The following is a 17515-nucleotide window of genomic DNA, read 5'->3' as shown; positions in this document are numbered from 1 at the left end:
TACTTACTGCATACATATCTTAATTCACTTCTCACCACAATCTTATGAGGTAAGTATAATTATTACACCCACTTTACAGGCAGGGAAATAACTGGTAAGTGGTGGAGCCAGGATCCAAGCCACAGCTCTATGACTACAGGGTCTGAATGCTCCTAGAGACCAGGCCTCGCTCTACCATTCATTGCTCTGATATATCTGGGCTTCCGCTTCTCCATCTATAAGATGGAGATAGTAACCATAGCAGCAGTACTATGGGGTACTGTGAAGATTCAGTAATACCAGGGACATCACTAGCAGTGCCAAACACCTGATAAGTGTTTAGTTGACCTAATAGAACTTCATTCTTATGTGACTGTTAGAAAATAGCGTCTCATGTTGCATTGAACTCAAGACTTTCAAAACACTTCTATTTATCTGCTTTATTCCTCTGAGCATTCCAAGTGGGATATATGTTACATTCTTCCCACTTCTCAGCTGAAATGTCAACTACTCAAAGAAGTGAAGTCACAGTAAGTGCGGAACAGAACTGTGTCCCTTCTACCCCATGATGCTTGCTTGGCCACCTCTCTCTCTCTAATCCCTAAGAGGACTCCACCTCCCTCCCAGGGCAGTGCTGCTTACCTCTACCCGGAGGATGTCATCTGCAGGAAGGTCCTCCACCTTCTGCTCACTGTGCTCCACCAGCTTGGTCTCCAGGGACAGCAGAAGCCGGCCTCGGTAGGCCACGCCTTCTCCCTGCACGAGGACATCAGGTCACCAGCCGGAGCAGATGAGGGGAAAGAAAGGAGCATGGTTTGGCTCTAAGGCAGTTCATCTCCCAGGCAGCCAAGAAGCTGAGCCAACCCACCATTCTTCCGATGAGGATGTCATGGCCCAGAGCGTTCCGGGGACATGCCAAGCCACCCAGTGAGGGAACCAGTGCCACCTCCAGCCTAGCCCCAGGTGATGAAACCTGAGAGACACCGGCCTGGGTGTCTTAGGGACTGAGGTCTCAGTGTCCCTAAGGGGGAGGCAGAGGGAACAGAGAAGAGGGGGGAGCAGGAGGAGGCCAGGGAGAATTAGAATTAGGATACTCTGATGGGTCCAGCCTGCCCAGGCCCCTGAAGTCTCAGGTAGGCCTGAATGCCACCAAGCCAGGTGGGAGACCCCCCAGAGGATCGCTTGGCATGTGGCGGCTTACCTTGCCCATGTTGAGCTCTGCGTAGGGGTCTGGGAAGCCCGTGAATTCCCGCGGACTGCCATACAGGTTCACATAGCAGGGGCCAAAGGTGGGAAGGAAGCCCAGATTGTCGTCCACTGAAGACACAGCAGAAGTCAGAGAAGCCCCCCGGTGGGGCTTTCTAGAACTCAACCAGCCACCTTCAGACCTGAGTCCACCCCAGCACCTCAGTTTCCCCCACATGCGTCAGATATAATCTTTGTAAACAACAATGACACTGATGAGATCTGTCATGATGTCCAGTAAATCCATCTAGTCCTTGTCACTATTAGTCTCATTTTACAGAGGAGGGAATAGAGGTCCAGAGATACAAACCAACACATGCTGATGAGGTGGCCAGATCCGGAATGGTGCCCCCTCAACACGCATGCTCTCGGCTGGCATGCACACACGCTGGAGCTCAGGCTGGCATGCACACACGCTGGAGCTCAGGCTGGCATGCACACACGCTGGAGCTCAGGCGCTCCCACCCCCGTGCCTTCTGGACCCACCCCCCTCCAGTCTGCACACATATCACATCCAGGCATAGGGTGTCATAAAGGAAGACCCAAAGCCTCAGGACCAGAAAAGCTACCTTTCAGGGGACGTCCCTCCCCCCACAGCCAAACTCCAGTGACTTGTATATCCCTGTGCCGTGATGGCCCTGACTCATTTCAGGACACACAATACCAAAAAAAAAATGATATTTTTAATGGAACACTTTGGAGGAGAGTTTGAGAATGAATGAGGCAGGAAAATCTTTCCTCTGCATCATTCCCATCCCTTGGAGAGGCTCTGTTTTGTTCATTTGTCACTTGGGGGCTCGTGGATCATTTCCTAGGATGGCCCTTCACTAGCCATACTCTGAAAACTCTACAAAGTCAGGTATCCCTTTTGGAGGGCAGGGGAAAGAGAACATTTCCAGAATGCCAGAGACAGCAGGCAGGACTGAAATCATCTGGGATGACCCTATCCACACAGGATGGGCCAAACAAGCACAAGACCAATCTCTGCAGCAGAGGGGTGCTAGGGCTGGACCCAAGGTGCGTGCTATGAGCTGCTCCTGGGGAGCCCATGGAGTGAAGGGGGACAGGGACAGGCTGGCCATGCCGGCCCACCAGTCAGGAGTGCCCTGAACCCTTCTACATGTTCCTTCTTTCAGACCCCACACCAGCAAAGCTCTGGCTTTGGGAACAGAAGGCGGCGGCCTTGGAATAATGGATCTCACGTGAACATTACTCATCATCCGTGTTAAATATCTTGATTATGATTTACCTTTTGAATTTCCACTTCAAGAGTTTTTCACTCCCTCCAACTTCCTCCTGGTCCCCAAATACCTTATACTTCCCCAGGTTGTCCATGGCTTCTATACCTGCCAAACTCCTCCTTCTAGCTTCACCCCAAGTTTGGGGAGGGGTCTGGGAGAGGAAACTGTCCTCAAGACATTCCAAATGACTTTAGTGTTCAACCAGTGGCAGAAAGGAAACTGATATGGTAAACTCAGAGGCTGGGGTGAATCTCAACCATGCTTCATGCAAATCAGGAAACCCCATCTCCAGCATTCATACCCCTCCAGTAAGAGCCTCCAAACCCATCCCCTTGGACCCCTAGGTGACAGTAACGTACGGTCTGTGCCTTGTGGAGGCTTGGCCACACCTTCAGGCTCCTCTGAAGCATAAAGAAATGGAAAAGGTGTTAGGATGGACATGGTTGGAAGGAGGAATGGTTATGTGACCAGGAGCTGGCAGATGAGCAGAAACACAGCTCCTAAGTGGGAAGCATACATGGCCCCAGGCCCCACCCCTAGCCCAACGCTGAACGTACCACAAGCTAAGGCACCACCCCTGTCCAGCCAGACACAGTCCCCAGTACCACAATCACTTGGAACTTCCTTGATTCATTATATTCAAGAAATAACACAGAAAAGAAAATGTGCTTTTCTCTATTATAGCTAGATCAGTGAGGAAAATAAAATACAGACATAAGGAAAGGGTGAGCAAAACACAAAAGAGCAAGAGTAAGGCAGCTGAACACTCAGTGTTCCAAACCCAACAGGACAGAGCTAAGCAAGGGCATTTCAAGGCACAACATCTCCACCTAGTGGTCAATTCTATTAGTACCACAGAAAACAACATGTTGCGTTTTCACAACAATAGGCATCTGGACTTGGCTTCTAACACCTGCTGCTTCCAGTAAAGTATGGTGACAGATACTGCCCATTAGATGAAGGCTCTGACATCTGAGTCTGTTCTTAAATGCTGGTGACAGATATCTAAAAATAGAAGCCGGGAAAATATGTTCTGGCCACTCTGGACTCTTGGTATCTATCATTCACTTCTGAACTGGTAGATGACCCAGAAAAGGAAGCACCTTCCATCTCCTTCCTCTGTCTCTGTGATGTGTGCCTCTTTCTACACTTTATATTTTTTAACTAGCAAAGTGTAATCATGTCTGAGGTTATGGATGCACCTGGGAATGGCATTAGTGCATTTGCTGATTCTTTTTATCTATTATTCACCTTTGCCTATTACCTCAAAAAAAAAATCTCATTGCTGTTTTTCCATGGCTCCATAATTCTAGTTAGAAGCCAAAGGTCAGGAAAATGTCATGAAGGAAGAACAAGCAGAGAAGAATCCACTACAAATGCTCCTGGTGGCCATTTTCACATCCACAAAAATCAACTTTCACCAAAGGGTGAGTCAGGCCCCTGGCTATCGGGGAATGTGCTTTCTCAACAATATGACCTATATGGGAACAGCTGTGATCCCAAGGAAGGCAGTGGCCAGGGACCACCAAAAAGAAAGTTTCCACTTCAGGTCCTTCCAAATGATTACCAAGAGGCCTGACCTGTTATCTCAGGCTAAAGAAGCTAAAGTTATCATTCCAACCCCCATGTGCTTCTTGAAAGGCAAACTTGGCTTCTCACCCATAACCTGACTTTAAATCCTGGCTGCATACTGGTTCCCAGGCAGACACACATGGCCCCCCAGTCCTGCCAGCCATCCGATCAACACACAGGCCTCGGGTGACCAGAGTGAACTGTGCGCTCCTTTGCATTCATTTATTCATTCAACAAGCCTTGCCAGGCACAATTCTAGGCACTGGGAGTGGGTAATGGTCCTCCTGACAACGTCAGCCAGAGATTCCTAACTTGAGGGAAGGTCATAGGTCTCCGGGAACTTCATCTCACCGCCCCCCTCCCCAAGTTCTCTTCCCTGTGTCTGCTGACAGCTCATAAAGTCAAGGGCAGGGCAACCAGAGGGCCACCCAAGACAAAGCCTCTATTTAGTCCTCATCGTCCTTCTGCCAAAACACAAATGTTTTAGTGTGCTTTCCCTGAGCCCAGAGATCCAGGAGTGTGGACGTCCCAAGTCACAGATGAATGCTCCCCATTTCCCCAGCTCCCTCACCTAGGGAAACTGGAAGGAATTGAGAACAGGCCTCTTGGCCCCATGAGCCACAAGTCAGAGCCCCGCAGACAGTCCTCAGGGACATGCATGTGCCTTGGAGGAGCCGAGGGTGTTACCTGCAGCCATTCTGCCAGCCCCCTCCGCCTCTGGGCACATCCCCAAGCCCGTGGCATTTGGCTGCCTGACACTAGCCTGAGCCAGGCAGGGGAAGAAACCAAAAACTGCTGGGAAATCATCCTCAGCTACGTTCCGAAGACAGAAAGATGAACTTTGGGTTTCTTGGCCATGGAAAAAAACTGTTGGGTACAAGTACTATTTCTGTAACATGACTGTCATGTGTATAAAGTTATCAAAGACTCTGGGTGGTTTTCATGGCTCTCATGTATCTGAGAACAGTCCTTTAAATAAATATCTTTCCTTAATATGTTGGTGGTGCTCAGGGTCCAAAAAATACTTCACTGTGCCCAGGCAAACCCATGGGCAGAAGTGCTTAAGTGGTTACTGTTGGGTCTTGTCCTCCCCGGAAACAAAAACAAGACACAAACCAAAAGCACTTGGTCAAAACAAACCATCAGGGGAACTGGGGTGGGCGTGTGAGGGGGGAGAGAACATACCAGTTTTTACAATTCACTTTGGCTGGGCTTAAGAGATGACAGAGGTATGCTAGATCCCACGTGAGAAGAAAAGAAATTTAAAAAAAAAAAAAAAGGAAAGTATGAGAGAACAGCATGTTCTAAGGGGGCTTTTAGGATGGGTGAGGAAAGTTTAGCAGGACACAAGGCAAGAGATCATCCTTCAGGGCTAGAGACAAACTCTGGCTCCAAAAGGGACCTACCTGTGTAGGAAAGAATGTCAGAGAACCTGAGAATAGCCCCAGTATTATCAGAATCGTTAACTCTTTTATGGTCACATAAATCAAGCTATTTAACTTCATATCCAAAAATTAGTTAGCTGATGGCATTAAAATTTTTTTTCATTTATATCCAGAACAATAGTTGAGGGGTGGGGGCCAGGGGGAGGGAGGGCAGGAAGTGATCCTAATTTGACTGCCTTCCTGAAGCACAGTAGATTGCCTGTGGCTTGAGCACCATCTAGTGGCCACACAAACACTGGATGGGTAAAAGAGTCAGGATGCCAGAAAAAGATGAAGGCAAACATTACCTCCAGAAATGGGATCGAGGGAGGACCTAAGTTCTCCACCAGGTGGCTGATGGTAGGCACAGATGTAGCCTTATGGATCAACCACTGTCCTAAATCAGTCAGAAATGCCACATTGTGCCTCTACCAGTATCTGCCCTAGGATTCACAGGCAGGAAGAGTATGAGTAACCAACTAGAAAAGGGCTTCCTTCCATTCCAAGAATTATGGCCTAGGGGGCACCCTCCCCCATCACAGCTCTCTCTCTGTCTGTACCTGCAGAGCAGCTCTTGGCAGAACTTTCTGACTAGCCAGAAGGGAACTAGGACTCGAACCAAACAGTGCCTAAAGCTAGTAGGGGAAGGACTGGGAAGGGAAGATTCTTGATAAAAGCACCATTTTTGTGAATTCTACCAATTAAAAGATTGATCCATAAGATCCAAATGGCAGAGCACCACTAGGTGTTGAAGCTAAGTGAAGGTGCCTGGGAGATGGTCATATAATTCTTGACTTGTGTATATTTGAAACCTTCAAATAATTAATGCTTTTTGTTAAGGGGTTGCAGAGAACTTGCAAGATCACTGGATGAATGCATACCAGGAATGAAGCACATGACCCTGTCCTACAGCCAAAGAGCTACAGAGATACACAATGAAGATCCTCTGTCTGTAGAAAGGGGCCAAGCTGTACAGATCTTTTTAGAGAGCATATTGGGGAAGGGACTGTCTGTCTACCTCCAGGAGAGAGAAACAGGACAGCCGCCATTGCGGCTGGAGAGGACAGAAATGAAGAAAAGGTAGATACAAAAAGAGTGTCTAGAGAGAGAAGAAGAAGAAGGCTTGACAAGGACCAAAATGTGCAATGACCAAAGTTTAACCACACCACAAAAAAAGCAGAACTGGTGATATCAAAAAGCCAAGAATGACAGGAACAGCCAGGATTAACCTAGGGTTTATCCTGTGCCAGACACTGTAAGAACTTCACATTTATCATGTATCACCTCACTGGATCCTCCCAAGCAACCACAGAAGTCAAAGTTCATAGGAGCCCATTTTATGGAAGGAAAGCTGGATGTACTCTCTAGGTTACAAAGTAGCAGAGTTGACAGAATCTAAGCCCAAGATGGCCAGCTCCAATGCTAGCGCACTTACCATTACCCCAACCTGCCTTCAGCTCTCTACACATAGCTAGTATACAAAATATCCATTTCCTCAATCTTAGCTATTCACCACTCTCAGACAAAATTCAGTGAAAAGAGTCTCTGATATATTACAGGCAGGGTGAGGCGCTCTGGTCAACAATGGGCCCAGGTACTATACAGTGGCAGAAGATTGTAGCAACTAGTGGCATCGTTTATTTGTGTAAGGATACTCTCTGGTGTCTGAACAACAAAAATCACCCAGCAAAGCATTCACAGAATTTATTCCCATAATTAATCATTATATAACTGGTATTTTCAAAACTTCAAAAGAAAGGGGTTAAGAAGGTGGCTTAGTGGTAGAGTGCTTGCCTTGCATGCATGAGGCCCTGTGTTCGATTCCCCAGCACCACATAAAGACGGAAGTGGCTCTGTGGCTCAAGTGGTAGAGTGTTAGCCTTGAGCTAGAAGAGCTGAGGGACAGTGCCCAGGCCCAGAGTTCAGGCCCCATGACAAAAAAAAAAAAACATTAAATTCCTATAAGCAGTGTCTAGTCAGAAAAAAACATGACTCAAGTCATACTGGTCTCAGAAAATATGTCAAAATAGATTAAATATTTAAGTGTGAAAAATGTTAATATTTTACATAGAGTTAAAGCTGGGCACCAATGACTAGCTACTCAAAAGGCTGAGGAAAGCAGTTCAAAGCCAGCTGGGGTGGGAAAATCCTTGAGACTCGTATCTCCAATTAACCATCAGAAAATCAGAAGCAGAAGTGTGGGCTCAAGTGGTAAAGTGCTAGAGTTGAGTGAAATAGGTAAGGGGCAGCATGTAGCCCCTGAGTTGAAGCCCTAGTACTAGCACAAACACAGACAAAAAAGCTAAAACCTAGGCATTTGCCAAAAACCTTTTAAATGTGACACGTAATGCAGAAACTATACTTGAATCATTTAAATGCAAATTTTTCAAATAAACCTAAATTAGTCAGAACATTTTTAAAGGAAACAGTAAAATAAGTCTAAAGAGAGTTAAAAGTACACCAATGAAAATTCCAATAAAGTTTAAATAGAAAAAACTAATGAGGCTAATTGAGAAAATAGTAAAAGAAAATTCAAACACAATAGGAACAGCAAAAAAGGAAAGCACCAAGTAGAATGAATTGTTTTCACTATAAAAGGTTACTCTGAAAAACACTAGGTAAATAAATTTGAAAACCTCAGTGTAATGGATGTTTTTCTAGGAAATATAAATTATCAAAATTGACTAAAGTAAAAGTAACAAACTAAAAATAACAATGATCACAGGAGGAATTGAAAAGTTTTTAAAGAGCCATTACTACACCCACTCAAAAAGGGCACCCAGCCCATATGGTTTTATGGGTGAATTATTTCAAACCCTCAAAAGACTATATTCTTATGTTATATAAACTGTTCCAGATGTTTGAGAAGACTTTAAATCTTTCCAATTAATTTTACAGAGCCAGCATAACCCAGATACAAAAAGCAAAGAAATAATAAGCAGACATACCAATTGAAGATAATAGAAAATCAAGAAACAGGCCCAAGAACACATTAAGGAATTTAGTAGGTGACAAGTCAGCATTGCAAAATATAGGGAACAGAGTATTCAAAATGCAGCATTGGTATCACCAGTGAACAATTTTTTTTAAGTCATGTTAGATCCCGTCCTTATTCACTAAGGAAAATATGAACAGATTTGGCTACATACAAACTAAAGTTTCTATAAGTCAAAACTATAAAGATAAAACAGAATTATTTGTCACATATAAGAAGGGGAAAAGTTAGTGTCTGTTATAAACATAACACTCTTACCAAACAGTGAGAAAAAGACAAACACATATCCAAAACATGGACCAGGAGAATACATTTATAAAAACTATAAAATGCATAAGCATATATTACATACAAAATTTATGATATTTTAAAATTTATGTTGTTCCATTTACCAGATGTCAATGAAAATGGAAATGAAGGCAACAATGAGATATCATTTTTATCCATCCAATTAACACCATTGAATATATTGTGTGTGTGTGTGTGTGTGTGTGTGTGTATACCAGAATTTGACACTCAGGGCCTCATGCTTGCTTGAGTTTCTTCTTCGTGGATGGTTCTCAACCATTTGAACCATGACTCCAGTTTAGCTTTTTGCTGGTTATTCTGGAGATGTCTCACAAATTTTCTGCCCTAGCTGGCTCTAGATCTCCTCCTTGTGAGTTGCTAGGATTACAAGTATGAGCCACTGGTTTCAGGCTCAAAAGTCTTTTCTGATATTATTTTAGCCTGTGGTGGCGAGGGCACAATACATAAAGCCTATGGAAGTGACTGGAGAAAAATTAACCCTGACTTTTTGTAGGGCAACTTGGGCCTTAAAGAAATTGCCATCCCCTGACCTAGCGATTCTCCCTCTAGATATTCAGCCTGAGAAAATGCAGGGGCTGGGGACAGGAGCAGGACACTTGCCTAGTATGTGAGAGGCCCTGATAAAGTATGCACTAGCACAGATTTAGTGTTTAGTCCATCTTACATTTTGAAAAAGAAAACTTGTGAATGCATAAGATTTACTCACAAAAATTCCATTGCAAAATTAGCTTTTCCTAATGTAGAAAAATTAGAAAATACCTAAATATTCAACATTTACTAAAGAGATGGTAGTACATACACAGTAAATTCTTATTCACTTGGAAGAGCATTTAATCATATGAAAAGACATCTATATAGTGATGTCAAGTGACTAAAAGCAATTTTCAAAACAATTCCCTTTTAATGTATGTATGCATATACAGACATTAGTGTATGTGTACATCCACAAACATGCATGTTTATTCATACACACAAAAGGCTCTAGGGAAATTCATAGTTCTTATCTGGAATGATAGAGGTATAGGTGATTGCAGGGGGTACATTTTCTATTTTTTCAGATTGTTTCTTTATTTAAAAATTTACAAAATGGGGGCTGAGAAGGTGGCTCAGTGGTAGAGTGCTTGCCTTGCATGCATGAGGCCCTGGGTTCGATTCCTCAGCACCACAGAACTGGCACTATGGCTCAAGTGGTAGAGCGCTAGCCTTGAGCTGAAGAGCTGAGGGACAACGCCCAGGCCCAGAGTTCAAGCCCCAAGGCTGACAAAAAAAAAAAAATTACAAAATGAGAGCTGGGAATGTGGCTTAGTGGTAAAGTGCTTGCCTAGCATGTATGAAGCCCTGGGTTCAATTCCTCAGTAGCACATAAACAGAAAACGCCAGAAGTGGCACAGTGGCTCAAGTGGTAGAGTGCTAGCCTTGAGCACAAAGAGGCTCAAGGACAGTGCCAAGGCCCTGAGTTCAAGCCCCAGAACCAGAAAAAAAATTACAAAATGACAATGAGAGTTGGGAAAGTGGCTCAGTGGTAGAGTGCTTGCCTTGCATGCATGAGGCCCTGGGTTCAATTCCTCAGCACTACATAAGCAGAAAAAGCCAGAAGTGGCACTGTGGCTCAAGTGGAAGAGCGCTAGCCTTGAGCTGAAGAGCTGAGGGACAGCGCCCAGGCCCAGAGTTCAGGCCCCACAACAGACAAAAAAAAAGACAATGAACTACTTTTTAACAGTCCAATAAACGCTATTTCAAAAGAAAACCTGCGGGAGTTCACACGTAGGCAATGTAGAACCCAGTAGATGATGAAGCCACAACCACTAATATTCTCTGCAAGAGTGAGTTACCCCGCTGTGCTCACGCCTGTAATCCTAGCTACTCAGGAGGCTGAGATCTTGAGAATCCTAGTTAGAAGCCAGCCAGGGAAAATATATCCAAGAGACTCTTATCTCCAATTCACAAAAGCTGGAACTGGAGGTCGGGCTCAATTGGTAGAGGGCCCACTAAGTAAGAGAGAAGATGGCTCTGAGCTCAAGTCCTGATACTGACACAAATAAATAAATAACCTACAGGTATAAGATAGAGGTAGGATAGAAAAGCGCATGCTAGGGGAGGGGCAGAGCACAGGTGAACCATACCTTCTATTTCTCCTCCAGGAGCAGAGATTTTTGACATACCAAGGTAGGTGGTAGACACAACGTCATTGTGAGTGAGGCGGTCCCTAGAACAAGAAAGCAGAGAGGGCCTGAACATGGGAGGGGCATGCAGGCCACAGCCCACGCAAGGACGAAACTGCCTCAGTTTACATCATCGAGGCAAGGGTCTCAGACAGCATCGTGTATATTACTGAGGCCTGGTAATTCCAGGGAAGAAGGGACTGGAAGGGAAGCTTGCTCTACGTCTTCCTCGAAGGACCTAGTCCCCTAGTCCAGTTGCCCAACCATCAGACATCACATTGGTCAACCACCCTTGGGCCACCAGTCTGGCTCTGTGTAGGCAGACTGCAGGTTGACAGGGAGGAGGCCGGAAGCAGGCAGGATGGGGAGCAGAAGGGTGCTTGGGGAACCCAATTCCCAGAACAGGGCAGCTGAGGTTTCCAGGAGCTAATAAATTAGCAAGATCAAGGAGGAGCTCAGATGACTAGATCAAAACCCTCTCCAGAGCCACAGTCTTGAATTAGCCAGCGCTAATTATTGCTGCATTGCTTTCAGAATGTGCCTTTGAATGTGACAAAGCACTTGAACCTCCATCCTGCAGGAGTTTCACCACAGCCTTGAGCAACAAGTACTTGTCTTAGCACCTCTGCTCTCCAGGCAAAGAAGATGACGTGCAGGCATATCTCCACGGTCAGACCCGGGAGGAAGGAGCAGAGCCAGGACTGCTCACCCCTTTCCTGGTCTTGTCCTGTGTCATCACACATACTGCTGCCTGATATAGCTCAGGACCACCCTGCTTCTCTGAAGAAAGACTTCTTCCCTCCCCCACCATCTTAGAGGCCTATGAGTCAGGGATGAGGAATAATAATCTGTTAGCCACTTTTCTCCTACGCAGACCCTTCCTGTGACCCCCACACCGCCTTCCTTGATGATAATAATAAATACTAATAGCTAGCAGTGACCTACGAAGACAAGCATTGAACTAAAAGCATCCCACAACTTAGCTCGCTTTTAGCAGGTAAGCCCTACAACTAGCCCCAATTTTAGAGGATGCTGAGGAGGGTGAAGAAGTTTAATTCATTTGCAAAGGTCCAAGGCCAGATATGCCTGGCATGGAAACCAGAACTTTGATTACAGACAGCCACCTGCTGCTCACTGGGCAAGCTCACACTTGTGGTTCTTGGTCTGGTAGTTCTGATTTCCCTGAAAATATTTGTCTATATCTGGAGACAGATTTGGTATGAGAAGAGGGTTCTGCCAGCATCTGGTGGGCAGAGGCCAGGGATTGCACAGAACAGGATCCACAGCAAAGCCCAAGGCTATCCACCCAAAGGTTGAGATTGAGGAGCCCTGCAGCCCCATCGCCTCCCAGAAGAGTGCTTCCAGCCCCTCCCATCACCATTTCTGTCTCTTCTCCCTGCTTGTGGACTTCAGCCATAGACAGCTTTCAGAAGATGCATCTAGCCCCATTATAAAAGACACATCAGAACGAACAGGTGGTTTTATTTCTCTTATTTTACTGTTAAATCCTAGCTCTGAGAGACGCCCCCCCCCCCCACCAGCCTCTGTCAATCCCTTCCTCTGTGTATTTCCAGCATGGTAATTGAGCCCTGATTTTGAATTTTTCACCGGGACATGAGACAAAGAGCACAAATCTGTACCTCTGGTCTTGGTGAGGGACGTTAACCAGAACTAGAAAAAGGAAATTTCCTTGAGAACTGATACCTGATAGTGTGTGTGTGTGTGTGTGTGTGTGTGTGTGTGTGTGTGTGTGTGTGTGTGTGTGTGTGTGTGTGAAAGAGAGAGAGACAGAGAGACAGAGAAAGTGCCAGTCCTGGGGCTTGAACTCAGGGCCTGTGCACCACCATCCCTGCGCTTTGTTTACTCAAGGCTAGTGCTTTACCACTTGAGCTCCATACAGCTCCATTTCTGGCTTTTTGGTAGTTAATCAGAGATGAGTCTCAAGGGCTTTCCTGCCCAAGCTGGCTTTGAACTGTGATCCTCAGATCTCAGTCTCCTGAGTAGCTAGGATTACAAGCATAAGCCAGCTGATGTCATTTTTAAACTGTGTCTTCTTGCCCAATCCTGAAAAGGCAAAGACTTGAATAGATTTGTGCAGCTGATCTCTGATCTTGTCTGAATTAGAAGAGGAGGTGTAGTGAATGGAAGGAGAGGGGTTGTTTTATGGACATATGGGGGGGGTGGCAGGGGAGAGCTCGAATAATTTTTTTGTCTTTTAATGAAAAAGGAATTTTAAAACAATTTGAGAGGAAGATTAAGTTACAGGGAGGAAAGGGGGCCATATGGAGTATATCATATTTCCAGGATTCAGGTAATAACAAAGTTTATCTGTATTTTCTGGGAAGAAAGCTCTTTTGGGATAGGAACTTGTAGCAACAGAATACTTTCTGGCCAAGAACTAGGTTTTGGGGCTTGGGGTTGCTTTTGGAAAATACAGCGAGTCTGAAAATAGACTCACAATAAAAATGCCACTTCAACCCAAACCAGAGATTCAGCCACCAGATTCGGTAATGTGTTTGGATTGTACAGTATGCTGATGCTTCTGACACAGCTTCAGAGGGAGCCGGGCCAGGCCCACTCCACAGCCCAAACACACACGTCCACACGCACACAGACACGCAGCTACCCGGGTGCTCACTCTTGCTCGCTCGTGTTCTCTCTCTCCTTCCCCCCCCCCTCTCTGTGCCAGCCTGAATGCAGAGATCATCACTCAGGGGGTGTCAAGTGTGTCTCTCCCCCAAACCGCTTCCCCTGGGGCTGCACATACCCGTGGTCACGGCCCTCAAGGCCTCTCCCTTGGCTCCCCCCCCCCCACCCCCCCAGCTCCCTTCCCTCTAATTCTCACAAGCTGTTTTCTTTAGGCCTGGGGAACTGGCGCACACTTTAATGGCTCTGCGGCCTGGGGTTTTTCCCCTAGTCTCTCATTAGCCTCCTGGTTGGGGGTGCCATGGGCCTGAGACCAAAGAACATGCCAGGGAACCACACGGCCAAGACTGGGGGCAGAAAAAGGACAACTCTCTCTCTCTCTCTCTCTCTCTCTCTCTCTCTCTCTCTCTCTCTCTCTCTCTCTCTCTGGAAAACTTAGTGTCCTAGAGGTCACCCTTGTGGGGCCCTATGTTAATGTCCCCCTTGGGTATCAGAGGGGACACCTGGCTGTGGGCTGCAGGAGACGGTGGCACCTGGTGACACAGGCTGAGGTCCACACCTGACCTCTGCCACTCTCCAGCTGTCACTCAGACAAGTCACGGAATTCTCCCAACTTGTCTGTGAAGTAGGACCAGGAAGTAGAGGCAAGTGTCTGATGGAGTCAGTCATGGGAAGTAACAGTAGGTGGTCAACAAGTGCTAGACACCATGATTTTTAAGAGGTATGTGAGGGGTTACCAGCTTCACCTGCTCCATACCTACTGGTCCACTTTCCCCAGCCTGGGGGACCCCTCTGTTCCACCCTCACAAGGGTGTCAGAGATCTTGTTCCCAAGGAGCCCTGCTTCCGGGCTCTGACAAGTAATGCTCTCCTTGCTGGACTTAGCCAGCCCCAAGTCCTTCAGAAGCCCTGGGCAATGGACACCTCCGCCCTCCTCTCCTGCCAGCAGCGCAGCGTCCTATCTGCTGGCCAAGGGGGCTGTGAGCAAGCTTCCCAAAACTGCCTGCAGCTGTGGAAGACTGCCCTACCAGCACACCCCTACCCTCCCCAACTGGCCCAGCAACCCCTCAGATGGCAGAACTCACCAGTCCATGACGCGAACTCTCATTTTTTCACACATGGAGGGAAACTGAGGAGGGAAAGGGTGGTAGGTTGAGAATGGGCCTTTTAAAGAAAATGGCACCCCACCTTAGACAAGCCCAAGATACTGACAGGATGCTAGGGAGACAAAGAGCCCAGAATATTTCTCTCTCTCTCTCTCTCTCTCTCTCTCTCTCTCTCTCTCTCCCATACCCACAGGGTCCCAAGGGTCCTGGGAGAGCTGAGGCTCACCATAGCTGGCAGTGTGATGTTCTGGTTCCACTGGGGGTTGGCTGTCTTCTCCAGGATTTTGCTGCAGAGCTAGGAGACATGGAGAGTTGGAGGTGGAAGTCCATGAGGACCTGGGGCTCCACTGCTGGTTGCCCTGAGGGCTGGGCAGTTCCAGAGCCTTAGAACCTGAGGCAGTGGGCTCAGACACAGAGTCTGTTGACCCAGAGGTAGAGGGAAGTGGGGCATCAGAAAGCCCAACCCTTCTACCTTAAACTCATACCTATGGCTGCAAGTGCTCCTCTCCCACCTCCCATTACAGCCATGACCCTGACTGCCTTTCCCAGAGGCCTCATGGCTTAGTTCACTTCCCTCTCCCCACCAGCCCAGATCAACCTGCCAGTTTAGAAGACTGGGAGCACCGGAGAGTCAGAGAGGAGGGAAAGGGGCAGGAGGAGACAGCTAAGAGAAAAACCAAATTCAATGAGAATACACAGGCTGTAAGCCTCAGCCATCTCACAGCAGCCTTGCACCAAAGACCAGGCTTGCCACAAACAAAAAACTTAGCAAGAGAAGAAACAGATCCAAGCCAGGGGCTCATAAGCCAACTATGTCCTTGGAGTCCATGGGGGAACACCAGGCACCCCAGGGCGTCTGTATCCACACATGGGGACAGCAGATTCCGTTTGGATTACATCGATTCTAGTGGGCTGTGCTGGCATGTTCATGTGCACAGTTCTTCCTATAGGCCCCGTATCCTGCCACACACAGCATGTTGTGCGTGCTGTCTCAGTTAATGAGCGCCTGAGTTAGATCAGGGACTTCAGGTCTCCAGGAGTGAGGATGAAGTCACTACATTCCCTGTCTGCATCCCCTGACCTCCCAGCACCAACTGCTGTTCCCCTTCCTCCCTCCTCCCTGGAAAAGAAGCCTAGGCAAAGCCTGGCAGAGAATTATCAGAGAGAAAGAGTAAGCAAGGAGACAAACATCAAACAATGGGCAAAGAATAGAACACACCTAATGGAACACCAGGAAGAGTAAAGCTTAGAAAACGATGCCCGCCTCACTAATAATAAAAGAACCTTGAGTAAAATTAATGAGACACTATCTCTCATACATCAGACTTGGAAACATCTCCATAATGCCCTCTCATATTTTGTGTGAGGAAATGAAATCATTTTACTCCCCTAGGGGGCAATTGACAGCTATTAAAATTACAAACACATTTCTGTGGCCTATCCATTCTACCTCTAGACATTTATCCTACACAAGTACCTGTACCTGGGCGCAATGACATGTGTGTGAAGTTACTTACTGTGGCATGGACAAGTCAGGTGTCTGCCACTAGAAGACAAGTTGTGTAGATTATAGTTCATCCACAAGATGGTATACTATACAGTTCAGAAAAAGAATGTGGGCCACTGTGTACACAGAGTTGAAACAACCCCCAAGTTTTACATGAAGTAGAGTCCAAAGTGCAAAGTGGATGTAATTTTCAGCTCTGAGTGTGTGTGTGTGTGTGTGTGTGTGTGTGTGTTGTGAATGCTGATACTGACGCTGAAAAGTTAAGGCCTGAGCACTGTTCCTTTGTATTTTTTCTCAAGGCTGGCACGAAACCACTTGAGCCACAGCTCCACTTGCAGGTTGTTGCTGGTTAATTGGAAATAAGAATTGCATAGACTTTCTTGCTGAGGATTGACTTTGACTCAGTATCCTCACATCTCAGCCTCCTTAGTAGCTAAGGTTACAAGTGTGAGCTGCCAGCACCCTGACCCAACCATTTGTACTAAGAGAATGAAAGATAACAATCTATAATCACAGATCTTGCACACACATAAGGAAAGCAAAATGTTATGAAAGAAACTAAATGCAATGGGGGTCTTTGCAAAGTGAGTAAATAGATTATTAGATGGGGTAAAAAGCAAGAGGGAGAGGATGGATGGATGGATGGATGGATGGATGGATGGATGGATGGATGGATGATGATAAAGAGAGATTGCCGGGCACTGGTAGCTCACACCTGTTATCCTAGCTACTCCAGAGGCTGAAATCTGAGGATCGAAGTTCAAAGCCAGCTGGGAAGGAAAGCCCATGAGACTTGTATCTCCAATTAACCACCAGAAAACTGGGAGTGGCCCTGTGGGTCAAAGTGGTAGAGAGCTCACCTTGAGCAAAAGAGCTCAAGGACAGCACCCAGGTCCTGAACATAAGCCTCACAACTGACAAAAAACAAAAGAGAGAGAGAGAGAGAGAGATGATAGATGATAGATGATGATGAAGACTGATAGATGATAGGAAGATAGATGATAGATAGATAATAGGATAAATGCATTTGGTAGATTGATGATATCTAATCCAAGAAATATATAACAATTTAAAAAAAGAACTCCTTAGACACAATGAGAGGCCTTACCCACACTGTCCTCCTTACATGCAGGGCCACTTGGATGTCACCCAAGAAATCTGGGGCCTCTTCCACAACAAGCACTTGAACCCATCCCCTGGGGCTCCCTCTGAAAGAGCCACTGGCAAGTGAGCATGGAGACTGCACAGCAGCTGGTCCATCTGTCATGGTTCAGGTCAGCACTGCCTCTGGCCTCCCCAGGTGAGCACTGTGCTTCCTCTCCTCCTCCTC

The 17515-nt window shown here is 46.5% G+C and overlaps 1 protein-coding gene across 7 annotated transcripts in view; it reads right to left on the bottom strand.

Moving 5' to 3' along the window:
* The window catches only part of Dysf (dysferlin), a 210198-nt gene that overhangs the window by 119323 nt on the left and 73360 nt on the right, over nucleotides 1-17515 (bottom strand). For 4 of the 7 annotated variants that reach the window (XM_042699705.1, XM_042699703.1, XM_042699702.1 and 1 more), the window contains exons 15-19: nucleotides 14905-14973; nucleotides 14658-14701; nucleotides 10889-10971; nucleotides 1181-1296; nucleotides 622-735 (exon numbers count right to left, since the gene is read on the bottom strand). In XM_042699705.1, coding sequence (XP_042555639.1) covers nucleotides 622-735; nucleotides 1181-1296; nucleotides 10889-10971; nucleotides 14658-14701; nucleotides 14905-14973 — 426 coding nt within the window. Of the gene's footprint in view, nucleotides 1-621; nucleotides 736-1180; nucleotides 1297-2824; nucleotides 2867-10888; nucleotides 10972-14657; nucleotides 14702-14904; nucleotides 14974-17515 lie in introns of all 7 variants that reach the window. The other 3 variants (XM_042699708.1, XM_042699706.1, XM_042699707.1) reach the window with 1 other exon arrangement.

The sequence above is a fragment of the Dipodomys spectabilis genome, unplaced genomic scaffold (assembly GCF_019054845.1).
Source record: "Dipodomys spectabilis isolate Male_0828 unplaced genomic scaffold, ASM1905484v1 ptg000262l, whole genome shotgun sequence".
NCBI lineage: Eukaryota > Metazoa > Chordata > Mammalia > Rodentia > Heteromyidae > Dipodomys > Dipodomys spectabilis.
The sequence above is the reverse complement of the archived record's forward strand: the minus strand, read 5'-3'. Positions and strand labels throughout refer to the sequence as shown.